At 62.6% G+C, this 24,909-nt stretch overlaps 2 protein-coding genes across 5 annotated transcripts; both read left to right on the forward strand.

The window, feature by feature from the left end:
- Positions 1-2,918: 2,918 nt before the first annotated feature.
- Positions 2,919-4,236, forward strand: HES5 (hes family bHLH transcription factor 5). Its single transcript, XM_004426066.3, has 3 exons — positions 2,919-3,064; positions 3,149-3,314; positions 3,392-4,236. Exons 1-3 carry the CDS (start codon positions 3,011-3,013, stop codon positions 3,676-3,678), a joined length of 507 nt encoding a protein of 168 aa, XP_004426123.2. The 5' UTR covers positions 2,919-3,010; the 3' UTR covers positions 3,679-4,236.
- A 2,306-nt stretch (positions 4,237-6,542) lies between these two features.
- PANK4 (pantothenate kinase 4 (inactive)) lies at positions 6,543-24,378 on the forward strand. 4 transcript variants are annotated; one of them, XM_004425504.3, is made up of 19 exons: positions 6,543-6,692; positions 11,025-11,107; positions 11,516-11,730; positions 12,391-12,574; positions 12,929-13,021; positions 13,399-13,552; positions 13,656-13,837; positions 14,432-14,513; positions 15,215-15,315; positions 18,095-18,250; positions 18,901-19,013; positions 19,422-19,509; positions 20,599-20,750; positions 21,886-21,941; positions 22,089-22,138; positions 22,544-22,648; positions 22,937-23,037; positions 23,146-23,214; positions 23,869-24,378. In XM_004425504.3, the coding sequence occupies exons 1-19, from the start codon at positions 6,569-6,571 to the stop codon at positions 24,080-24,082; spliced, it is 2,322 nt and encodes a 773-aa protein (XP_004425561.1). In that variant the 5' UTR covers positions 6,543-6,568; the 3' UTR covers positions 24,083-24,378. The 4 variants fall into 4 exon arrangements, 3 of the variants coding, with proteins under 3 accessions (XP_004425561.1, XP_087303097.1, XP_087303098.1); XM_087446971.1 differs by having other exon boundaries at positions 15,215-15,300; XM_087446972.1 differs by lacking the exon at positions 22,089-22,138 and having other exon boundaries at positions 22,578-22,648.
- Positions 24,379-24,909: the final 531 nt, after the last annotated feature.

Consider the following 24,909-nt stretch of genomic DNA (forward strand, 5'->3'; position numbering starts at 1 on the left):
CCTCCGATGGTGTGAGCTAGGAGCCCAGTGACTTTCCCACACTTTGGCCCCATTCACAGTGTTAAACGGCCCACAAAGGCCAGGCGTGTGCCTCGGAGGCCGCCCGAGCTGCCATCTGGCCCACACTCGGGGAGGGAGCGAGCCTTTCATCTGGCCCGCCTGGGATTTAACACCATTCATTTCATATTTCCCACAACTGAACACTGGATCAAAGCTGCTCCAGGCCCTGGGTGGGGGACAGCGAGGCGGGAGGGAAGGGGCAGCCCCCACAGCCCACCCGCCACCCTCACCTCCTCGGCAGGCCACCCTGGCCCACTGCGGGTGGGCAGGCAATTGGGGTGGGATGGGGGCTGAACCATGTCTCCCGGCACGTGTCTCATTTGGGCCGAGAGCTGGCTTCAGGGAGGGGGCCAGGGCAGGAGACAAGCCCCAGCCAACTGCACCCTCAAAACCTGGGGGGGGGCCAGCCCTGGGTGCTGCCCTCACAGCCCTGGGGCCCCCACTGCCAGCTGCCAGGCGGTCAGGGCACGCGTGGGCTGGAGCCTGACCAGCTGGTAGAGGCTGTGGCCAGGGCCAGGGTGGGCTTGGCGCTTGTCCCTTGTCCCTGCATTCTCCCAGCCCTTGGCTAAGCAGCTCCTCGGTGCTGGAACCCCAGCTGGCAGGGTATGAGCTATGAGGACACAGGTGACTAAGTCATCCCGCCCTCCCCACCCCAGCCCACCTCCCGGGAGCCCATTAGCAGGCATGCTGGCCGCCCAACACGAGCCCCACTTTGGCTGCAAAAATGCTCCTCTGAGCATCACCGGCTCCCACCTGCAGCCTGTGGGATCTGCCGGCCCACATTGACAGTACCAGCCACTGTCGGTGTCCAGGAGCAAAGGGGTGAGCTCCTGGCCTCTGCACACCCATCCCCAGCTTGCCCATGTGCCCTCTGCCCTTTTGCATCAAACAAGGGCCAGATACCTGTGGTAAGGTCCCATCTGCTCAGAGAGGAGCCCCAGCTCACGGTGAGGCTGCCCCAGCCCTCAGTGTCACTGCCTCCCACAGCCAGCCTGGGGCCTGTGTCCCCTTCAAGAGAGATGGGTGCAGGAGTGGGGGTGGGGCAGGAGGAGCAGGTACCAGAGGGTGAAACGAGCTGCCTTCCCTCCCGGCCAAAGTCACCTGAAGTTCCACCTGGGAGCGCCCCAGCCGAACCCATCCCAACGGGTGACCAGCTGGCCAGCAGGGCCCTCCTGTGCTGGCTCCAAGCCAAGCCTGCCCCAGCTGTCCTGACACCATCCTGCCTGCTTCCTGCATGGGCCCTCACCTGGTAACCAAAGGCTCCTTGTGCTGGGGGCTTCTGGAGCAGGTCCACCAAACAGGCCACTCACAGCTGTGCATCACTGCCAAGACCCTGAGGAGAGGGTCTGACTGGACCCTTGTTATGGCTCTGCAATTCCCAGCCATGCTCAGACGGCTGCTGTCTGGGGAACCGTGCCCCTGGATGCAAACTCTGGCTGAAGTGCCCTGATGCCAGCCACTGGCTTCCTGCGCAGAGGCCCTGCCTTCCCCTGGGACCCAGCTGGGTCCTGCCCAGCCCCTAGGAGGCAGCCTCTGCCCCACTCCCTCCGTCAGTCCCTACAGGATGCCTGGATTCCTGGCTGCAGATAATCAGAGGAAGGTGACAGTTCTGACCAGAAAGGGGCTCCCAGCAGGCCCTCCCCTAAGGGCCCAGTGTGAGGCTGATGGTCCCAGAGCAGCCGCTGGCCCTCAGCTGGGCTGGCCAGACACCAGTGTGTCCCTAAGGGCCAGTGTGAGCCCGCACAGCATTTTTGAGGGCTCCAGGGCTGCCCTGCCCTGATCCTCATGTCTGCCACCCAGCATCGCCCCCCCCCCCGACAAAATGCTGGAAGAAAGCAAACCCTACAAGTGCCCAACAGGCTGTGCAGGGGGCGGCATGTGCTCGTGCCCCCCCGCACGCCCCCGTCTGCATCACACATGAGCAGTGACCACGCGTCTGCATCAGGCACGCCTGGAGCCAAGGGCCATGGCTGGACCCCCAGCCAGATGGGGTGGGGCGGGGTGAGGCCCTGAGGGACACCTGCTGGTTCAAAGCACCCCAGATGCTACTGCCTGGTAAGCTGCTCCCCAGAGGATGGGGCACAGTGGCTCCTAGGGGGATTGCCTAGGTGGCAGCCTCCATGCTGGGCATTTCACGTACTCTGGCTCTCTGATGCTACCCAAGGCCCAGTCAGGTGACATGGCAGCCCATTTTCTAGCTCTGGAGAAGTCACATCTCCCAGCTGAGAGCCTGGGGACTTGCCACACAGGCCAGTAGTTCTGATTCTAAGAGCGTGGGCCCTTCTTCCACCTTCTACGTGTGCATAGGGAGATGGAGGCGCCTGTTCAGAAGAAGTGTGGCCTTCTCTGTTCCCCTTCCCCAGAGGACAGCAGGTCCCTGTCAGGGAGGGTGCCCATCCCCCTGGAAGCCATTGCCCCGCTTCATTCTAAAGCGGTTCCCTTATGTGCGCTTGTGGCCTCCGCCAGCCAGCAGCGGGGAGTCGCTGGGGAGGCGGGAGCAGAGGGGAGAGAAAGGGGGAGGGAAGGGGCGCTGCTCCTTCCTGCCCCCCCCCGTCCCCCTCCCCCGTCCGCCCCCCGTCCCCGCGGCCTGGGAAAAGACAGCATATTGAGGCGCGGGGCTCCCAGCATCAGGCCCCGGGATGCTAATGAGGGCGAGCGCGTTCCCACAGCCCGGACATTGTGCCGCGCGGCCCACCTGCTCCTCGGGGAGCGCCCATTGTGCCCGCGCCAATTCACAGGCAATTTAGCGTGCGCTAATGGGCCGGCGCCTTTGTGCGGCCCGCGCGCCATTGGCCGCCGAGTGTGGGAACGGCCGCGGAGCCCGGACCCCAGGCGCCAACCCGCCGCCCGCGCCTATATAGGGACCGGGGCCTGCCGGCCGGGACGCGCCTAGCCCGCCTGTCCGCTCCCTCCCTCCCTCCTCGCCGACTCGCCTCTCTCCGCGCCGGGCATGGCCCCCAGCACCGTGGCCGTGGAGCTGCTCAGCCCCAAAGAGAAAAACCGAGTAAGTGCGCAGCCGGCCCGCCTGGCGCGCGGTCCCCGCGGCCCCTGCGCCCTCGCGGCCCTCCTGACGCCCCTCCTCCCGCAGCTGCGGAAGCCCGTGGTGGAGAAGATGCGCCGCGACCGCATCAACAGCAGCATCGAGCAGCTGAAGCTGCTGCTGGAGCAGGAGTTCGCGCGGCACCAGCCCAACTCCAAGCTGGAGAAGGCCGACATCCTGGAGATGGCCGTCAGCTACCTGAAGCACAGCAAAGGTGAGACCAGCCCCCGCCCTGGCCTGCGCCCCAGCCCGGCCCCTGCCCCCGCTCACCGCCGCTCCGTCTCCCCGCAGCCTTCGCCGCCGCCGCCGGCCCCAAGAGCCTGCACCAGGACTACAGCGAGGGCTACTCGTGGTGCCTGCAGGAGGCGGTGCAGTTCCTCACGCTGCACGCGGCCAGCGACACGCAGAGGAAGCTGCTCTACCACTTCCAGCGGCCCCCCGCCGCGCCCGGCGCGCCCACCAAGGAGCCCAAGGCGCCCGGCGCCGCGCCCGCGCCCGCGCCCACCCCAGCCAAGCCCGCCGCTGCCGCCGCCGCAGCCGCGCGCCAGCCGGCCTGCAGCCTCTGGCGGCCCTGGTGACCCGGCGGGACCTGCAGGTGGCGCCCCAACGACCAGAGGGCCAGCCCGTTCCTCTGGCGCGTAGGGAAGGGCCTTCCCATCCGTCTGTCCCGCCCGGGGCTTGGACTGCTCCTTCTCAGGAAGGCCATTCTCCAGGCTGGCTGGCCAGCAGGAGGGTCGTTCTCAGAGAATGTGCGTGCAGAGTCCTTGTCATTTAGGACAATTGGGGCCCATCTCTTGCCAAGTGTCTGACCCCATGGGGTCGTTCTGTGTTTGCATTTCAGCAAATGGCTTCTGGGAAGTCCGGGCTGCTGGTCCAGGGTTCTATGATATTTGTAGACGCAGGGGCTCAGCGCTCTGGCGTGTAGACGATGTTCTTCGTGGCCTGTTGCTGCTGGTCCAGAGGGCCTGGCGGGTGGGCCGTGCCGTGGGCACATTTGCCTTTTGTGAAGGCGGAACTCAAGGTGTATCCTCATGGGAAAGAGGGTCAGCCTGTAGTGGGCGGAAGGACCACGCAGAGCCAAGGCGAAAGGCCCCTGGCTGTGTCTGGTTGTTGGGTTGGGGCTCACAGTGGGCTGTCTGGGGAGGGTGGGGGTCTCCGCGGTGATCCTTAAAGGATTCCTCTGTGTGGGCGGGTGCACATGGGCCTGACTTGGTACTCAGAATTTGAACTCTCGGTCATGTGGGAGCCCATGGGGCTGCTCTGCAGACTTCTAATAAAATCGGACTATTCAGCCCTCTGTGGTCGGTCTTTCGTGCCTCACACGTGTCAGCCACCAAAGCGGCGGTCTGCAGGGCTGAAGAGGAGTGGGCACTGTCATGGTACACAACCACGAGTGGGAGGTGTCCATGCCAGTGACACAGGAAGAAGGGCGGGGTCCTGGCTGAGGGCAGAGGAGGCAGGGGAGAAGGAGGGAAGCAGGGTAGTGGAGTGAGAGGCAGGGGAGAGGCAGGCTGGAAGGAGAGCCGGCCTTGTAGAACACATCAGCTAGCCCCTGTGTGCAGTAGGAAAAGATATGGTGGGAAACCTGAGCTTCTGCCCCAGGCCTCTCACTAGCTCTCTGCAGGTCGGGGTGGGGGCAAAGTGATGGCTCCAGGGTCTTCCAGCTCGGTCCAGCCGAGAGGGACCCAAAGGCTGCCACCTGCAGCGGGGCTCTTGATGCAGCAAAAGGGGTTCAGCTGGGCCAAACACACCGCAGATGTCTGCTCCCACCCTGGTCCTCCCCACAAGGCCGGCAGCTCCTGTCCCTGGACTAGCTCCTGGGGCACCTGCTTGGCTAGCCCACAGGTGGCTGCCCTGCTCTCCTGTAGGCTGACCGCTCGCCAGGGCTGAAACAGACAGTGCTGGCGACGAACCCGCCAAGGGCAGGCCCTTGCTTCAGAAAGGGCACCTATTTTTAGGCAGACTACAGGGTGTTGGTTGAGTCTGCAGGAACCTAGAGGCACCCAGGCTCCCCAGGGGGCAAACTCCACCCCGTGGGGAATGAAGGAGCTGGACGTGGGAGCAGAAGACATTCACATGTTTTCAGAGCCGTGGGTCCCAGCCAGCCCTCCCTCCTTCCTGATCAGCACCTCTCTCCCCTCTGCCTTCCATTCCTTTCCACCCACTCCGCAAGAGATGTCCATAGGCACCCCCTCCAGGCCAGCCCGGTGCCTGCCAGCGGCCTCTGGGGTCCCTGCCGAGCCCCTGGGAGGGGTGAGCAGGGGACCGGGAGGCTCCTTCTTCAACGCACACATTTATTGCATGAGCGGCAGGCACATCAATGAGCACACATCAGGTGTGCCTCCTGGTCAGACTGGCGCACAGGCGTCCCACTGCCCAGGGTCCTCGATGCTTGAGGTCCACACCCCTCAGGGGCAGTCCCTCTGTACTTTTCCATCCCAGGCCTCCCCACCCGGAGCAGCACACCCACCCCCTTGGAAGACACCCGCAAGGCTGCCTCCCCCCTGAGGCCTTGCCTGATGCACTGTCCACCAGCCCCCTCCCCTGAATCACCCCTGGAGCTCTGAGTCTGTGCTGCTCCACAGGCCTGTGCTCCCAGGGGCCCTGCCAGGCAGCTGGTGGCATGCCCAGATAGAGGCTGGGGTCCAGAGACACATTGTAACGGGCCCAGGGTCACCTGGGAGGCAGGTGCCAGAGCCACCTTAAGGGCCTTCTGTCTGCTTCTGACACTGGGCTCTCTCCCACAATGCCCAGTGCCTCTGAGGAAGACACATCCCTCAAGGGTCTCCACGCCAGCTGCGGCTTCCTAGAGATTGGCCCTGAAATCCGTCCCCACGACCACCTGTGCCTCTGCTCCAGCTTCGGAAGCTTTCTCAGCTTGTTCCCTGCAAACTCCCATAGATTCCCCATCTTGCCATAAGGTGACCTCCTCCAGGGAGGCTCCCCCGCTTTCCCCTGCACTTTCTGCGGATCCAGCCATCGAAGCTGCATCCTCCCCAGCTGCACGTGCATCTCCCACCCCGAGGGTCCCTGACTCCCCCAGTTTGCATGGGACTTGTGGCACCGACAGTCCTGCGTCCCTGCAGAACCGGGCTGGTGGGTCACATGCGCCTTCGCGTGCGGGTACCAGGCTTCCAGCCGCACTCCCTGAAAGAGGCAGGTCTCTGGTGGTCTCCAAGCCCCCGGTGCCCCCTGCACGAGCTCAGAGCACACGAAGTCAGCATCTGGCCGGCTCAGTGGAAGAACAACAAAGACGACAGCAGTCCAGACGTTCTGCGTTGGGCTCGCCTCCGGCCCGGGCCTCTGGGACTCCCGCCCGGCGGGCCAGAGTCGGCCCTGGAGCCGCCGCGACCGCGCAGGAGGGCGGGACGGGCCTCATTAGCATAATCTATGCGCGGGAGGCGTTTAGCAGTCAAATATATGCGCATATATCTGCATGGCTGATGAGACTGGCCGGGCACATTCAAAATGGCGGAGTGTGGAGCGAGCCACAGCGGGAGCAGCGGGGACAGCCTGGACAAGAGCATCACGCTGCCCCCCGACGAGATCTTCCGCAACCTGGAGAACGCCAAGCGCTTCGCCATAGACATAGGTAGCCGCGGGCGGCGCGGGCAGCGGGCGGCGCGCAGCAGGCGCGGGCGGCGGGGCCAGTGGACCGGGGGCGGTGGCAAGGACGAAGGGCGGGCCGCGGGCCGTCGGCGCGCACAGTCTTTCGGGCCTTGTAGTCCGCGGCCGCCGGCGCACAGCCTGTCGGGCCTTGTAGTCCGCAGGCTGCCGGCGCGCAGGCTCGCCACGGCGGCCGCACTACAGCTCCCGAAAGGCGCCGCGCGGCCGGAGCGGGGCATGCCGGGCCTTGTAGTCCCGCGGGGAGAGGCCCGGTGGTCTTCCGACTTCTGGAGGGTCGGCAGCCCGGCGCCTCTCCTGGCGGCCGAGGGTGGCTGCCCCGACCGATCCAGGGCCGGTGTCTGGGGACGGGACGAGGACGGACGGCAGTCCCAGCTCTGGCCGCGGGAAGCCCGGGCGGGCGGCCTGGAGCGCTGGGCATTGGCCGCAGCGCAGGCGCCCGCTGGGCCCAGCCCGAAGCCCGGCCCCTGCAGGCTCTGCTCTTGGACCGTAGAGGATTGGCGGGAGTTCCGACGGCGTGGACGTGGACCTCGGGACCTCTGCCGGCCTCTGGTCAAGCCCCCGGGTCTCCCGCGGCCTAGAGGGGGCCCCCAGGGCCCCGCATTCGCCCTGCCTCTCCTTATCCTAGCACGGGCCTGCGGGCGGGTGGCTGCCTCGCCCTCTCTCTCGCTGCCTGGTTGCCCCACTCACCCCCACTGCTCGTCTGATGGCCAGTGCCCTGAGTGCTGACCGGGCAGCAGGCCCCGTGCTAGGCCCTTCTCCCATACGGACGCCCTGACACCCAGCGCCCTGCTTTCACAGATGAGGACACTAAGGCACCGAGAGATGCACCAACTTGCCTGAGGCCACCTGGCTGATAGCGGCCCGCGGAGGCGGGCTTGGAACCTGGCCAACCCTCGGCCACTCTGCCCTTCTGCCTGTGTATCAGGACGGAGGGCTTCCTGGGGGCAGCTTCACCCGATGAGGCCCCTTGTGTAGGCCACAGCGGCTTTCACACGCCTGAGTGGCCTGGGTCCTCAGTTCCCACCTTGCTAGCCGTGGTGGGCTAACAAGGGGCACTGCTTTGGGGGACTGGCCTGGTGGCCGGTGTGAGATGCCTGGAGGCTGAACGAGGCAGAGGATGGGCAGGGGAGCAATCTGAGGGGACCTCATAGAACTCGGTGCCCGACTGGATGGCCTGGCTTAGGGGGTCATGCACAACCGGACCTCTCCGGCGGCTCGAGTCAGCCCTTCTGGCCCACTGTGCTGTTGTCTGCGTCCTGCCTGCACCATGGTGTGCGACGTCCAGTCGGGCCTGTGCTCTGAGGCTCCCGGCTTTGTTCTGCTGCCGTTACACTTGGGGGCTCTGCTCCACAGGAACAAGTCGACACTTAGTGTTTCTGAAGTGCAGCTGAAAATTGACTGCCACGGGGCTTCCCTCGGATGTTCTGTGTGGCCCCCAAGGGCCAGCTTGTAGCCACAGTGGAAGGAATGTCCTGGCTCTGGGGGTCCTGGAGTGGCCTGTCCTCCAGGGTCAAGCCCAGGTGGGGTTCCTTGGCAGAAAGACATACAGAGGGATATTTTTAGTGTTGATATTTATTTCCTGTGTTTGAAGTTTCCCCTCGGTCTGGGTCCTGTGTCTCTGGTTCCTCAAAGACATGCAGGTTTTAGGAGGTCACAGCTGGAGGTCGGGGTCCTCAAGCCAGGCGTCCCCCAAGCCAGTGTGCTTGTCAACGGTTGGTTTATAGACAGGCTTCTCCTGTGTACTCTTCCCTCGCCCCAGCCTCTCGGTCCGGCAAGGCTCAGCTGCCCTGTGATCTTGGCGAGTCCTCTCCTCTCCCAGATGGAGCACTCGTGTCAGCTGGGTGCAGTCTCGCTTTGGAAGCGTCAGGGACATTTTGTCTGTCAACATGTACTTGAAGCTGACGTGACTTCAGGTTTCTGCCGGGCAGCGGGGAGGACCCTCAGGTGAAGCAGAAAGGGCCACAGGGCGCTGCCGTGTGCTGGGGTGTCCTGTGCCCCTTGGCGCCCAGAGTGGAAGGACAGGCCCAGAGGGTGGCAGGGAGGATGAACTGGAGGGTCTTGGCTCAGGTGTGGAAGGCAGAACACGGGCTGATCCCTGCTGTCGGTCAGGGGTGCTGTGGGCCCGAGTGGAGTGTGGGCTGGACCAGAAAGCCAGAGGCACCACCAGGGAGCGGGGGGCTGTGCACGGTCCCCAGCCTGGTCACTGTGCTTGTCAAGTGTGACGTGTGGAGCCCGGGAGCCAGGAGCCAGGTTTGCATTCGCTGTCATTCCACGGGATCCTGAGAACAGGCGTGCCCTCTGCCCTCCGCAGGTCCTGCTGTTCTGCTCTGAGCTCTTGCTGGTTCAGACGGACCGCCCCGCTGCGCACGTCCCCACTCACACCCAGACCCTTCCGGGAGTTGGGGGGGCAGGGAGACGAGCCTTGGCAGTGCTGGGCCTTGGCCCACCACCCCACCAAACCCCAAGACCTTCAGTTTGGGCTGTGGTTTAAGCTTAACGTAACACAATCTGAAATGACTTCTGTGACCCGGGAGTTTGTTTATAATGACTTTTGAGGAGTCTCTCAAAACGTATCTTCATCCCTTCACGTCCTTGTCTTTTTAGGAAATGATTTATTCACGGAGGTGAATGGACAAACAAGCATTTTAGTGAAAGACGCTCCGGGCCAGGCGGGGACCAGGTGGGGAGGAGGGATGGGAGGCTCACGACCGAGGACGGCCTCTTCAGCTCACAGTCCGGGGACGGGAGGAAGCCTGTGACGGCGGGGTTTACTTACTGCACCTGGGCCCCTCCACACGGCCCGGCGAGGGCACGTTGCAGGATGTCCCGGCAGGTCCCGTCCCCACTGCCTGGCAGGCGGCTCAGATCAGGCTGTGACTGATCTCGGCAGTGGTGGTTTGATTTTTGTTACTTGGAGGAGCTTTGGCCCTCGGATACCTTGGTGTGTCCACGTCTATTTTTGGACCGGAGTGTTTCTCACATGCAGTCATGCGCCGCATAACGATGTTTCGGTCAACAACGGACCACATACGTGACAGTGGTCCCATAAGATGAGCGCCATAGGGCCCAGGTATGTCCTAGGCTATACCATCAGGTTTCTGTAAGTCCACTCTATGATATCCGCACAACGACATCACCTAACGACGCATGTCTCAGAATGTGTCCCCCCGTTAAGTGACGCGTGTCTTTCCCTTAGTATTTTGTCACAAAATAACCATTGGAAAATATTTTTAGCCCTCTTCTTGTAGTGAGAGATTTCTGTCTTATTTTTGTCGGGCCCCATGAGAGATGCAGTTTGGTTCAGGGTCATTTTGTGGGGCCGAGCCTCGGGCCTCTCCTCCCCCCTGCCGTTCGCGGGCTTTCACAGCTGTGAACGCACCTGCAGCCTCACAGCTGCCCCGCCCCCGATGCGGAAGGAGGCTCCCAGAGCTTGTCCTTGACGTGCTGCTCCGGGACCTCTCTGACAAGCCTTGAAGAGAGTTCCAGGCAGATAAAGGCCCCTCCTGCTTCCTACTCCTCAGTCTTGGCCAGCGTCCAGGGACGTCAGGCTGTCGGGGCGTTAACAAGGCCCAGCCGCGAGAGGGAACTTGTGCTCCTGGTGGCCTCCCTTGGCGTCCCCCACCCCCACCCCAGGCCTCGGGCTGCCTCCCAGCCCAGAGCCTCCGGAGGACAGGGCTGCCACTTTCTGGCCCGATTCCTTGAAGGTCCCTGGTGAGAATGGCCCCTTCCCCGCCCGTCCGCTAGAGCTGGGCTAACATCCGATCCAGTCCTCTTTTTGCTGAGGAAGACTGGCCCTGGGCTAACATCCGTGCCCATCTTCCTCCACTTTATATGGGACCTGCCACAGCATGGCTTGACAAGCGGTGCGTCGGTGCGTGCCCGGGATCTGAACCTGCGAACCCCAGGCCAACGAAGCACAGCGCACACTTAACTGCTTGCGCCACCCGGCCAGCCCCTGAGTCGTTTTCAAGATCAGAGCTTGAAATAGAATTTTCCTAAAACACTGAGGAGCACCGAGGTCATGCAGACATGGGGTGGCTTCCTTTCTCCTCTAGGGCTTGGTGTCAGAAGGGAGTAGACAGTCCCGAGCCTAGTTTCGTCTGGGACCTGAGGAGGAACAGACCTTTTCAAAGGAAGTGGAGTGTTTGGGGCTCACGGTCCACTCCCTTCCTCTGCCTAGGGTCTGCATGGTGTTGAAGTTCCAGTAGCACCGGCTGCCTCGTGCGCAGGACCCAAGTCTGGCAGGAGAGAGCGCGTGGGAGGGTTCTGAGTTTGCTGCGTTTGTGTTCCCCCGCAGGTGGCTCACTGACCAAGCTGGCCTACTACTCCACCGTGCAGCACAAAGTCGCCAGAGTGAGGTCCTTCGACCACTCGGGCAAGGTGAGCCTCCTGGGCTGCCGGTCGGCAGCTGCGGAGAACCCCGGGGTGGCCAGAGGGCCTGGAGCAGGTCTCACTTTCCATCCCTCTGCTGCTCGCCCATCAGCTTAGCTTCCTGGAAGTTTCTGGTGCTGATACTCCTCCCTGCCTCCTAGCTCAGTTCCCCTTCCACCCAGGACCCCGCAGGAGCGCCGCCCCCCGCCCGTGCTCCTTGAGCAGTGTGTTCCTCCCTGGCCCCAGGGCTCTGCCCATCCCCGCTCTGCCTCCTCCCTGACATTGGCATCTAGAGTCCCTCGATTTCAGGGTTGACGGAGCTCGTCAGCGCTGCTGGGTGGGTGCTCAGGGGCCCGTCTCAGCATCTCCCCTCCCCCACACAGCCCACACATGCTGGTTCCCCGACTTTATCCCCAGGACACAGAACACGACCACGAGCCGCCCTACGAGATCTCCGTGCAGGAGGAGGTCACCGCTCGGCTGCACTTCATCAAGTTCGAGAACACCTACATAGAAGCCTGCCTGGACTTCATCAAGGATCACCTCGTCAACACCGAGACAAAGGTCATCCCGGCCACTGGGGGTGGCGCCTACAAGTTCAAGGATCTCATCGAAGAGAAGCTGCAACTGAAGTGAGTGGGGACCACAGGGTGGCTGGCGTCCGTTCTCAGGGTCGGGCTCTGAAGCGGTGCTGCAGTAGACCCAGCTCCTGCCCCGACCCCGTCCTGCTCTGAGGATTTCTAAGACCCCACGACCAACGGCGAGGCTTTGGGCACAGGCTGGGGGCTGTGGGCCGGGCTGGCAGGAGGACTCGGGTGGCCCAACCCCAGGAAGGTGTGGGGGACTGCGAGTGGTGGGTGGGGTGCGTGGGGACAGGCTTAGGGTGGAGGGAAGTGAAGGAGCTCTGCGGAGGAGTTGGCCTGCTCCTGCAGGCAACGCTCCCCGTCCTGCTGGGACGGGTTCCCGAGGGCCATGGCCTGCGGTGGGAGCCGGGGCGGGGGCCGTCTGTACCACTGCGGAGTGCAGGTCTTCGGGTGCATCCAGCTGGCTTGGGGTCGCTGGCCCGTCTCTGGTGAACTCTGTACGGGGGTGGTAATTTTATAAGTTGCTCTGTTGGTTGCCGTTTTTGAGAGCCGCGTGTATCGGTCAGAGTTAGAAGCTGAGCCCGGCCAGGCCGGGAGCAGTGTCTCCAGGAGAGACCCCGGTGCCAGATCAGCTGGGCAGCTGTGCCGCGCTGCAGGCCTTCCCTGCGGCCCCTGCTGTTTTCACTGGCCAGGCTCCTTCCCTTGCAGAGTTGACAAGGAGGACGTGATGACTTGCTTGATAAAGGGGTGCAACTTTGTGTTAAAGAACATCCCGCACGAGGCCTTCATGTATCAGAAAGATTCCGACCCTGAGTTCCGATTTCAGACAAATCACCCCAACATTTTCCCGTATCTTCTTGTCAATATCGGTTCTGGAGTCTCTATTGTGAAGGTGAGGCTCAGCTTCGTAGAACGAGTGAGTGGTGGTGCAGCAGTGGTTTGTTGAGTGCCTGCCATGCGTTGGGGCCAGGCCAGGCACAGGGACATGGGCAGATGTGCCTCAGGCCTGGCTGGGCTCCCGCCTCCAGGGGCGCAAGGCCGCGTGCAGAGTGCCCGGCGCAGGCTGTCCATGGGAAGGCGGGCCCCTCCTTCCAGCATCAGCACCTGCCAAGCCCACCCTGACTCAGCCTTGAAGAGCATCGTCACCCATGTCTGGGGACACCCCCAAACCATCGCATCCCCGGGACCTGCTGGTTGGTGGCTGGGGTCCCGCTCGCTCATGTGCCTGCCCTCTTTCTGCTCCCAGGTGGAGACCGAGGACAGGTTCGAGTGGATTGGCGGCAGCTCCATTGGAGGTGGCACCTTCTGGGGGCTTGGGGCTCTGCTCACCAAAACAAAGGTATTCTGGCGGTTGCAGGGAGTTGCTTCTGGCTCTGTATAAAGTCCTGTTTCTCAGTCCCTTTCAGGAAAGGGTTGGTGGCTGTGTGACCTGGGGCTTGCAGTTGGCTGGGATTGTTGTGAAAGTGGCTTCTTCCTACGCCTTGTCCTGACCCTGTTTCCCGGGTCTTTGAAGGACAGGCGTCCAATGGCTAGAGCATCGCTTGGGTGTGTGGGCCATGGAGTCCTGCCTGCCCCTCCTGGCCTTCCATAGTGAGAAAGGGCCTTCACGCTCGGCCAGCGAGCTGCTTGCTTCCTCTCCTGGGCTTAGTTTCCGGGGCTGTCGGAATTCCACCAGCTCCGGCACCTCACCTGCGCCTGTCTGCTCTGTCCCCCCAGAAGTTTGATGAGCTGCTGCATCTGGCTTCCAGGGGCCAGCACACCAACGTAGACATGCTGGTGCAGGACATCTACGGCGGGGCCCACGAGACCCTGGGGCTGAGCGGCAACCTCATCGCGAGCAGCTTCGGGAAGTCAGCCACTGCCGACAGAGGTACCTCTCCGTCTGTCACTGGCTCTCTCCGGTCGCCGGCGCTCACACGTCGCACACCCAGTCTTCTTGCCTAGTAGCGCTCTGTTCTGGTTCTCTCTCGCAGAGTTTTCCAAGGAAGACATGGCCAAGAGCCTGCTGCATATGATCAGCAACGACGTCGGGCAGCTGGCCTGCCTCTACGCGAAGCTGCACTGCTTGGACAGGGTGTACTTCGGCGGCTTCTTCATCCGGGGCCACCCCGTCACCATGCGCACCATCACCTACAGCATTAACTTCTTCTCCAAGGTAACGGGCCTCTGCTGCCTCCCTCTGCCGCCCTGCACGGGGCTCTTCCCAGGCACTCCAGCGTGGACCCTCAGCGTCTTCAGAACTAGCAGACCCAAGGGGTGAGGGGCCCGAAGGCAGGCAGCCCAGGAGCTGGGCGCCCACCACCTGGCCCTTCCTGGCCTCTGCCTCTTCCCTCTGGCTGGTTCCTGGCCTCCTGCACTTGGGCACCGTGGCTGTCTCTGAATTTGGGCATGTTACCTATGGTGAGAGTTCTAGGGACCGTCTCCCACTGTTGGCGAGCTTCAAAGGAGCTTTACGTTCTCTGTCGTGCTGCGGGCCTGCTCTGGGCTGGGCCGGGGGGGGCCTGCGGATGGATGTGCAGTGCCGGGCCAATGGGGTGAACTGGGCGGGAGTTAATTTTGTGGAAGGAGGTAGTCACCCTCAGATTTCTTCAAATGACAGGCTCTTAAATCCTGCGTTTGAATGTAGTTCCATTGACAAGTGTGTGGTGAACTTTCCGGGAAGCCTCCGCCGTGTAGAGGGAGGCCCGCCTATGTGGACTCGGCCGTGTGCACGGCGAGGCCTGCTTCAGGGGGGGTTTTGCCGTGGCAGGGGGAAGTCCAGGCACTGTTCTTGAGACACGAAGGCTACCTGGGAGCCATCGGAGCGTTTCTAAAAGGAGCCGAGCAAGACAGTGAGTAGAGTGTGGCTGTGGGGGCGGGGGTGGCGGAGGAGGTGGGGAGAGTGGGTACTTAGTTGGAGTCAGTGGTCTAGCCCTCCACCTCCGCTTTCCCCCTTTTGAATCAAGGGCCACGAGTGGGACATGGTGGCCTTCGCTGGGCCCCCTCCCCGGCGGTGGCAGGGAGCAGGCTAGCCCTTTGCTGTGATTCTCCTGAGGGGCTGGTGGAAAGTGACTCACGAGGGTTTACGTGGGATGTAATTGACCCAAGGAGGTCCTTGGAGTGACAAGGGGTCCATGCAGGGGCTACAGGCTTGGCCCTCCTCGCCCCCTCCCGCTCCTGCCTCGTTACCGTCAGCCAAGCTCGGTTTCTTCATTTTTAAAGGACACGTGAAGGACGTGTAGACACGGCTCTGCCCGGGAGCCCAGGGCAGGCAGTCCTTCCCTGTGTTCCTGAGTCCAGTTTCTTAGTTGAGATAAATTAGAGAAATCTTTGAGAAGCTGTGAAAGGTCTAAGTGATCATTTTGTGAGGTGTTGGTGCTAGTAAGAAATAACCTACTACCACAGAAGAAACCCCTGGCTCACCCGGTGTCATGGGGACCCTCGGTGGCTGGTCCTTTGCCCAACGCGGTCGGGCCATCCTCAGGTTGGCCGTGCTGCCTTCTGAGCGCAGCCTGGTGTCCGTGAGGCTGACGCCTGGTTTTTCGTCCTGCAGACCCCAACCAGTACAGCTGGGGAGAGAACTACGCAGGCAGCTCTGGGCTCATGAGCTCATCCCCCGAGCTCTGCCCGTCGCAGCGGGTGAGGAGCGGCACTGTGAGTATGGGGTCTGGGCTGGCTCAGGGGTCTTCAGGGTCCCTGAGGAAAGCCCTTGTGTCACGGTAGCCTGGTTTAAAGGTCCTTCTGCTGGTACAGACTGGTCTTTAATCTAACCATAGACTTGGGGGCCAAAGAAAGACATTTGTGGCTTGCTTTCCGGCTTCCCTGCTTTAGTATTTTCATGTTTTCAAAATGTTCCGCAGGAGCCTTAGAGGCTGTGCAGTCCAGGTTTGTGTTTGCAGGGAGGACAGGGGCTCTTTCCCCAGGGCTGTGGGGCCATTCACAACAGAATCGGGTTAAAACCCAGAGTCCCAGGAACCAACTCAGGCCCCTTCCCGTAGCCCCTGTCCTCTGCCTCATGTTTCAGGGAGTGCAGAGTCTGCTCTCCTTGGAAGGTTCCGACCCATTCCTCAGTTCCCACTGGGGGTAGGGCTGCCGTGACAGGGTTGGGGGCTCCCTTGGCCTGCTGAGCCAGCGTAGAGAGGGTCTCCCAGCTGGGACCGGCATCAGCCACACACAAGACACTATGGCCAGGCCTCTCCTGGCAGAAATGGCCATTTCGTGGGCTGTCGTGGGCTTTTTTTTTTTTTTTTTTTGTGAGGAAGATCAGCCCTGAGCTAACATCCACGCTAATCCTTCTCTTTTTGCTGAGGAAGACTGGCTCTGAGCTAACATCTATTGCCACTCCTCCTTTTTTCTCCCCAAAGCTCCAGTAGATAGTTGTATGTCATAGCTGCACATTCTTCTAGTTGCCGTATGTGGGACGTGGCCTCAGCATGGCCAGACAAGCAGTGCGTCGGTGCGCGCCCGGGATCCGAACCCGGGCTGCCAGTAGTGGAGCATGCGCACTTAACCGCTACTCCATGGGGCCCGCCCAGTCGCTGGCTTATTAATGACGTGCCCCCAATGGCGTGACCTCAGTGTGGCATTACCAGGACTTGCACACCATGTTGGAGGACCAGCCGGGCAGTTCAGGGCCGGTCTGGGCCCACGAGTCAGCATGCCGCCTGCGGGGCAGCCTTCTGGCATTGTTAATGGAAAGTTGCTTTTCAGTGTTGGCTGCAGGCTCTTTCAGAAGTGAGTGTAAACATGGCAGGAGCCCCAGGAGAGGAGGCCTGTTCGTGCAGCACTGTCTAGACGCCGGCAGCTGGCTCTGCCCGAGGGCAGACACCTGCGAGTAGCAGGCAGGGCCCCAGGCCCAGGGCTGGGTGGAGCGTTCATCCAGTGGCAATGCAGATTCCTGCCCCACAGCTATAACATTCAGTGGATTCGTGGGCAGAGACCCGCCTCGGTGCTGTGGCACCACACGGGAGCTCTCATCCTGATGACGTGGGGCGGGGCCGGCGGCCTTCTGGATGCATCTGTGCACTCAGCGCCTCACCCATCTGTTGTGCTGAGTCCTTGTGTGGCCCTGCGAGGGCGGCGTGTAGAGCCCGCTTTACCGAGGGGGAGACAGAAGTGCGGAGGGACAGGGCATCTCTCTGGGTTTACATAGCCAGCACAAGGCAAGGCTAGGATTTGAACTCCCGTTTGGCAGGGAGCAGGGAGCCCTTGAGGATGGCGAGGCAGGAGACACGTGGAGCTAGTTCCCGGGGAAGCTGCCCTCACCTTTCTTCAACCATGTGGAGATGCACCAGCTATTTCCACGCTAAACTTACTGTCTCCTGGACACGTTCTGGAAGCCAGGTTCTTCCTCTTGGGATGGACCTTGTCATGCAGGCCATCCCTAGCTCAGAGCCTCCTGCGTCTCCATCTCCACTAGTTTGCCAGTCAGAAGCACTCCCGGCAGAGGAGGGCCGACTTCCAGGTGTGCGCAACGTGGCGGGTCATGACCTCAAGGGCAGGCAGAGGGCCCCACGGCGAGCTCGAGCTCCCCCGCTTGTCCTGGCCCCAGAGTGCTGCCCGCTGCAGTTAAGGTCTAAGAACCAGGGCCATGCGCGCGTCAGCTTCACTCTCTCCTACGTGAAATTTAAACAGCCCACTGGGAAAGTAACCGTTTGTTTGAAAAGTACCCAAGTGCCCAGCGGGCGTGCTCGACACTGGTGACCATAGGCTGCACGTCGGCATGGGGTGGCCTGGCCCTCGCTGGCGTGGCTGGGGAGGCGGTTTCAGCCCCCGGGTGTGTGATCAGCAGACGTGCTCTGGGGAGAAAGGAGCTGGTGTGTATGGGGGGCGGTGCTGCCTGCCCCTACGGGGTCACTGTGGCCTTGCCGTGGAACCGACACTGGGCAGGAGGAGCAGAACAGGAGCCCGCCGGGTGTGAGTGAGGGCAGCACCTGCGGAGCCCTGAGCAGGAGAAGCGAGGACCAGAAGAGCGGCTGGGGTGTCTGGGGGTCGTGAGTGAGGAGGAGAAGGGCACAGGGTGGTGCAGGAGCCACCAGGAGCAGCCGGTATGGGGGCTCCGGGACCCTGGCTTCCCTGTGACAGGGAGACGGATGAGGTGGGAGCCACCGGGAGGAAGCCCCGCAGACCGGAGGGACAAAGGGAGGGAGGGAGGCGTCACCAGGCGGGAGGTGACCTTGGGGCTACGAGCAGACTCAGGATCCAGGGCATTTGGCTCAGGTCGCCAGACAAATGGGGGCATGCCGCGGGCTGAGAGGGCAGGAGGGCGCGGTGCGGAGACGGAGAAGCTGGGGCTGTCTATTCGCTGCACGCGGCAGCTTCCATTCGCCCCCTTCCGTTCTCACTGAGAAGCCGGGTCTAAAACGTGCAGGCGGTTGTTGGGTCTTTCAGAAAGAGCACAGCTGACATGTCCACCAACTTTTCGTTCTTCCAGTTTGACTTACTGGAAATGGACCGGCTGGAGAGGCCACTAGTCAACCTGCCACTCCTTCTGGACCCGTCTTCCTACGTGCCCGACACAGTTGACCTCACGGACGACGCCCTGGCCCGAAAGTACTGGCTCACCTGCTTTGAGGAGGCCCTGGACGGGGTGAGGGCTCGGCGGGGGCCCAGGGAGCGGAGGCTGACGTCTCGGGAAATCGTCTCCAACCGTCTTGGGTTTCCAGGGGAAGTGAGAGGTGTGGTGAGGGAGGATGAGGGTGTTTTCCAGAAGCCCTTTGATCTGTGTTTGAGTTTGGGAGGGGTAATTCGTATTTCTGTAGTAAAACATGACTTCTGGTGGTTTGTCGGGTCAGCGAGGCACGTTTTATAAGTACATCAAGTAACTGCTAGTTACTGCATTTCTTCAAAAGGCGAGCGATCTGCACGGGGTCAGGCGGCAGCCGCTGGACGCCGGCTTGGCGGGTCACGGCTCGAGGCTGTCGGAACCCCATGGGAACATGTGTCTCTCCGTAAAGGCCTTCAGCGTGAGCGGTCCCACCCTGCCCTGGGCCTCCCGCAGGCTCTGAGGGTGGTCCAGGACCTCTGTCCCCTCAGCAGGGCAGGAGCTGGTGACGAGCAGGACTCGGGGCACATGTCGGATGACATGGCTCTGAGCCTTGGTTCCCACTTGCAGAGATGAGCCCCCAGGAGACTGACATGGCAGGCAGATGAGCCTGCCATTCGTGTGCTGGGGGACAGCTCTGAGCCCAGCCCAGCAGAGGAGCAGGCCAGGCTTGACTGACCACCCCGTCCTTGCAGGTGGTGAAACGCGCTGTGGCCAGCCAGCCAGGCTCTGTGGACGCAGCCGAGAGGGCGGAGAAGTTCCGCCAGAAGTACTGGGACAAGCTGCAGACGCTGCGACACCAGCCGTTGTGAGTCTGGCCTTCCCCGGTGTGTGACTGGCCTGTGACCCGCCGTGTGAGCTGGGCCAGCAGCACCCTTGGGTGTGCGCCAGCGGCCGGGCCCTGTGAGCAGGGCGGCCTGGTGCACGTGGCCCCCAGAGGCGGCCCCTGCAGGGGAATGTGCGTTCACTTGAGGGCCGAAGTTCCCACTGGCTGCTCCCAGCACCCCCACGAGTCTCTGCGCGTCTCCTGCAGCACCCACGCTCGGGGACACTCAGCTGGGCCGGGCAGGCCCACTCAGGCTTCACCACTTCTCCGCCTCTGCGCGGGTGCCTGACACCGTGTGGACGTCCCTGGGGGCCGAGGGGGTGTCAGCGAGCAGGCAGCATGCTCGGCAGTCTGGCCTGCTCAGCCTCCCCTGTGTGTCTCTGTCCACAGTGCTTATGGGACCCTGACCGTGCGCAGCCTTTTGGACACAAGGGAGCACTGTTTGAATGAGTTCAACTTCCCAGACCCCTACTCCAAGGTGAGCACGCCTTCCATGGGGGGCGCGTGCTTGCAAGGGGTCTGGGGACATGGAGAGCGGGGGATGTGGGGGCTTTCCCAACCTGTCCGGGTTTGGTGACTGCCCCCACTCCCAGCCCTGGTGACAGGCTGCATCATGGAGCCACCCTGGCGGGTCCATCTCCTGAGAACACCCGGTGGCCGCACGGTTGGCCACGCCTGCTGCAGAGCTGTGGGTCAGAGGCATTGTGGGGGCTCCCCCAGAACAGAGAAGTATCCTGGGGGCTATAACCAGCAGCCACTTAGGGTGCTGGACATGTGGCAGAGAAAGGGGAGCAGGCGGGTGCCAGGACCAGGTCATGGAGCATTTAGGTCAGGCCACCTCTGTGCTGGCTGAGGGGTGCTGGCCTCCTAAGGGAGCGCGTTTCTCTGCATCTGCCAGAGCCTTGGGCTGCTGCTGCACCGAGGCCCTGTGCCCTCTTCCTGGCCGCCTGTAGTCGGCCTGGAGCCTCAGAGTTGGTGTTTGTGGGTGTCAGTCCTCCCACAGTGTGACAAGCTAGCCAGAGCCTGGCAGTGGCCGAGAGGCACCGCCCTCCTCCTTGGCTGTTCTGACTGGGAGCCACCATGCCCGGCAGCAGTGGGCGGGGTCCAGGGCCAGCCCGGCACGCCAATTCCCATGTCCCTACCCCTCCTCACGAACGGGAGTGTCTAGGGACAGTGTCTGGGTGCTGAGGATTTCATGGTCAGGGCAGCAGGTACCCATGGGGGTCTGGGTCCTCCACCCTGGCCCTTCTCTGCCCTGCCTTCGCCCACAGCACTGTCACACTGGGGCCAAAGCCCCACCGAGCCTTCTCAGCGCAGGTTTAAACTTGCACTCTCAGCTGGCGCTGTTCTGAATCAGCAGTATTTTTAACCTAATACGATCTTGCTTTGTTTAAACTCCTGCCATGATGTCGCAGTGAGCTCTCTGTCCCCTCAGAGCGGGTTCACAGTTGGTGACATACCCCACAGCGTCTCCAGTAGGGCGCCCGTTCTCCCCTGCTCTGCTGAGGGCCTGGAGGAGGCACTGCCACGTCCGCACTCGTGAGCCCCGGCTCGCATCTGCCCGCAGGTGAAGCAGAGAGAAAACGGCGTAGCGTTGAAGTCTTTCCAGAGCGTCATCCGCACCCTGGACGCGCTGGGCTGGGAGGAGCGGCAGCTGGCCCTCATCGAAGGGCTGCTGGCCGGCAACGTCTTCGACTGGGGCGCCAAAGCTGTCTCCGAGTAGGTGCTCGCCGTCTGCACGGCTGCTGTGTGGCCTTGTCCCACCCCTTCCTTCTCGTCCCCACGGCTCCATGTGGCCCCAGGTTCCAGCAGGTTGCCCAGGCCAAGCCATGTGGAGCAGCGCCGGCTCCGGGCCTCAGCCGGCCTGGCTTGGCCCATGTGGAGGTGGCAGTGGGGGAACCGGGGGTCCCGGTGGACGTGGTGCTGCTTGGGGCTTTGCTGGCGCGTGCAGTCTCTCAAGTGAACGTGGCAGCCCACTGGCTATGCCAGCCCGGCAGTGCCAGGACCCAGCCTCCCTGCTGGTCTGTAAGGGCAGGTATGGGGAGGGCTGAGAGTATGGACGTGGGGCTGACGTTTTCAGTGGTAAAAATCTGAATTCTTGGCTACCACACTAGCACACAGAGAAGGAATCAAACGACCCTTCGCGTTTGAAATAACAAAGTGCTTCACGGAGGGGCTCAGCTGACTGCATGGTGGGGGCACGTGTGTCCCGGGCACACCGAGCAGCCTGTCCTGGGGCCCCTGGTCTGGGCACCCTCAGAATGGAGCGTTTCCACAGTTGTTTACTTTAATCCCTGAAGAAGCTGCAGCCCAGTCCCGGGCCTCGCAGGTGGCCTGCCCACTGAGCAGCAGGGCCCTCCCTCTGCTCCACGCTCTGTCTCCCGCCTGGCATCCCCGTCTCCCTGGCCCTCACTGAGTCCACCCGTGGTGCACTCTTGGACACGGACACTGAGAAGAGCCATCCACCTCGCTCCCCCCCCTTGTCACTGGCTGTCCCTTTAGGCTTCATTTTGGGGCGTGTGCCAGGCAAGGCTGGTGGCCGGCGCTGACCCAAGGGGCCCCACCTGTGGCTGCCAGGCACAGAGGACGTCCCCAGCGCCGCTGCTCCGTGTTCTTGAGCTGATGTTCACCTTGAGGAATGTGCTGCTCTCTCCTTTCACTGTCGCTGCTCGGGACTCGAAGCTTTGCTGACTGCGGCAGTGGGGACCGACCACGGCAGTGGGGACGCACTCAGCTACCATGGATAACAGTGTGTTCGTCCAGTTTGGAAAACGTGTCATTCGAGGCCCACAGTGAGCAGCGGAGGCTGAGACGTGGGGTTTTTTTATGACTTTTTTTTTCCTTTCTCATGCAGTGTCCTTGAATCTGACCCCCAGTTTGGGTTTGAGGAGGCGAAGAGGAAGCTGCAAGGTAGGGCCCAGGGCTGGCCTCTGGTGCTGGGACTCAGGCCCCAGCGCGGGGAGCAGCGAGGGGGCAGAGCTGGGCTGGGTGAGGACTGGCTCCCGGGAGAAGTGAGCGGGTGGGCAGGCGCGGCTGACTCGTCCCCGTGTCCCGCAGAGCGGCCCTGGCTCGTGGACACCTACAGCAAGTGGCTTCAGAGACTGAAGGTACCCGAGCTGCCCACCCACCTCTGCCACGTGCACTTGGGGCGTGGGAGGCAGGGGCCTGGGCGGGGCTCCCAGGAGGGGAGGGGGCGCAGGGGGTGGCAGGGGGCTGCCAGGCAGTGTGCCGAGGGCCCCAGAGTCTCACTCCCCCAGCTTCGGGTCTGCGTGACCGTCCCTGCTCTGGGCCTGGCTCCTGCAGGGACCATTGACTAGGTCAGCTGAGGTCATGGGGGCCAGTGGTTCCGGAAGAAGCACAGGCCAGCCTGCCCCAGTGTCCCCAGCGGCCCCAGCACCTGCGGGACCAGCAGCCCTCGCCCTGGCCCCGGGAGTGGGGAGCATGGCGCGTGGCGGTGTGTGGAGCGCGTGAACGCACCTGTTCCCAACTGCACGTCTGGTTTTGTCTTGCAGGGGCCCCCTCACAAATGTGCCTTAATTTTCGCAGATAACAGTGGAGTAGACGTCATTTTGGGAGTCTTCCCCTTTGTCAGGGAGCTTCTCTCTAGAGGGACAGAGGTGAGTGGCGAGGCCGCGCGGTGGGACCCTTGCCCCGGGCTCCTCCGTGCGTGGCAGGTAGGTGCGGGTGAGTGGCGGCCCACGGGAAGGTGACCCCCAGCCCGACCCCAGTGTGCCAGGGCCATCTTCATCCTGACCCAGGGCCAGCACTTCTGGAGGACACCAAGCAGTGAGAGCTCGCCAGGGGTCGTGCTCCTCAGCTGGCAGCCCTGGGCGGGCAGGCGAGCACAGGCTGGCGGGGGTGCTGGGCAGAGGCAGAGGTCCCTAAAGAGCCTGGACATCCTGCAGGTCATCCTGGCGTGCAACTCGGGCCCCGCCCTGAATGACGTGACCTACAGCGAGTCCCTCATCGTGGCTGAGCGCATCGCGGCCATGGACCCCATCATCCAGTAAGCTGGGCAGGGCCTGGGGCCCCTGGCACGGAGAGGCAGGACGCGGGGGTGGGACAGGTTCCTGGGGCGCCACCTCACGTGGCGCTGATCCCTTGTGCTCGGCAGCTCGGCACTCAGAGAAGAGAGGCTCCTGCTGCTGCAGACGGGCTCCAGCTCCCCGTGCCTGGACCTCAGGTACCCCAGCACCTCCATCCCTGGTCCCCCCGGGCCGTGGCCGCCCGGCTCAGAGGCCACAAGTGGGGCTCCAGGCACCCTGCATCGCCACCTATAGATGGCGGGGGGCTATCTCCCCACATTCATCCTTAGATAACTAGTTTGTCGCCTTAGTGCTTTCTGTCCTGGGGATTCTAGAACATAAAAGAAACCAGCCATCTGGAGTCCGCCGTGGATGGGAGTGCCAAGGCGGCTCTGGGTGTGTGGGTGGTGATTCTCCAGTGTTGACTTCATCCCCCTCCAGGCCCCCTGTTAACCAACAAGGGAGGATGATATAAACCCACGAGAAGGACTAAGGTCCCTAAGGTTCACAATAGAAAAGTGTTAACTAAGGCCCAGTCTAGGCCCGGTTTTCAAGACAGACTGCCTTCTGCTCATGGAGGCGCAGCTGCCCAGGGTCCCTGAGGCCTGGGGGACAGCTGCGGGGCAGGCTGCCTTAGGGTCGGGCAGGGTGTAGAGCACACGTGGTCAGTGCATTGAGCAGTGGGGGTCTCCGGCCATTCTTGTTGATCACTGCCCTGGGTGGGAGGCAGGATGTGGCATCCACCCCGGGTGCGGCACAATGCAGGGTGTGAGGCCCTGCCACCCGCCTCACTGCCCCCTTCCTCTCCGAAGCCGCCTGGACAAGGGGCTGGCCGTGCTGGTGCGGGAGCGCGGCGCGGACCTGGTGGTGATCGAGGGCATGGGCCGCGCCGTCCACACCAACTACTACGCGGCCCTGCGCTGCGAGAGCCTCAAGCTGGCCGTCATCAAGAACTCCTGGCTGGCTGAGCGGCTGGGCGGCCGGCTCTTCAGCGTCATCTTCAAGTATGAGGTCCCGACCGAGTGAGGCGCCCGCCCACTGGGCTGTTCTGCTCGTCACTGTCAGGAACGTACCTCGACTGCAACAGGGAGACTGCGTTCAAATCCTCATATTTATGTTGTGCTTCTATGACTGAGCGGGTGCCCGCTGTGGGCACGGCACTCGAGGCATTGAGGCCGGCGTGCAGGCCGCCGTGCTCGTGGTGGGGACGCAGCTCTCGTCCCGTGAGACATTCGTATTGGGATGTATTTAGCTGTTAAATAATCTTTTCTATATATATATAAATATATATATATAAATACATACAGATACTTGTGACAGAGGCACAGGGCTCGCACCAGTAGTTTCTAGACAGGGCAGGCTGTCTTCACCTTGGCAGTTTGATTCTGAGAAGGCGGCCCACCCGGAAGCCTTGCTGGTTGGGCACGTCCGGGCAGGTCCCTGCCGACCCTTCTGCCGGGAAGCTGAGTGGATTCTTTCCCTTCAGTTACTTCAGGAACTCACAGGTCCGCCTTGGCCTGTGAGCCGTGGCCGCTGCCCCAGCACTTGGCTTCCTGTGTCTCTACCCGCCCCCTCCCCCACCTTGGGCCAGAGAGAGGCCACCCACCAGCGCATCTGTCTGGAGGAGGTCGCCCTCTGCGTCCCCGGCCCTCCCCGGCCCCCTGCGCACAGGAGGGACTGAACCGCGTGCTCAGCGGCTCTCCTAACTTGAGAGGAGCCGTGAGCATCGAGGGCTCTCGAGTTGGTGGCTGGCGCACACTCCTGCTCAGAATGATCAGACCATTGGGTGTTGTCATTGTGGCCTTGAGCCCGTGCCCAGAGCCCTGCCCGTGACAGGTGGGCGGGCGAGGGGC

This window comes from Ceratotherium simum, chromosome 22 (assembly GCF_057802395.1).
Source record: "Ceratotherium simum simum isolate JZ-2026a chromosome 22, ASM5780239v1, whole genome shotgun sequence".
Classification (NCBI taxonomy): domain Eukaryota; kingdom Metazoa; phylum Chordata; class Mammalia; order Perissodactyla; family Rhinocerotidae; genus Ceratotherium; species Ceratotherium simum.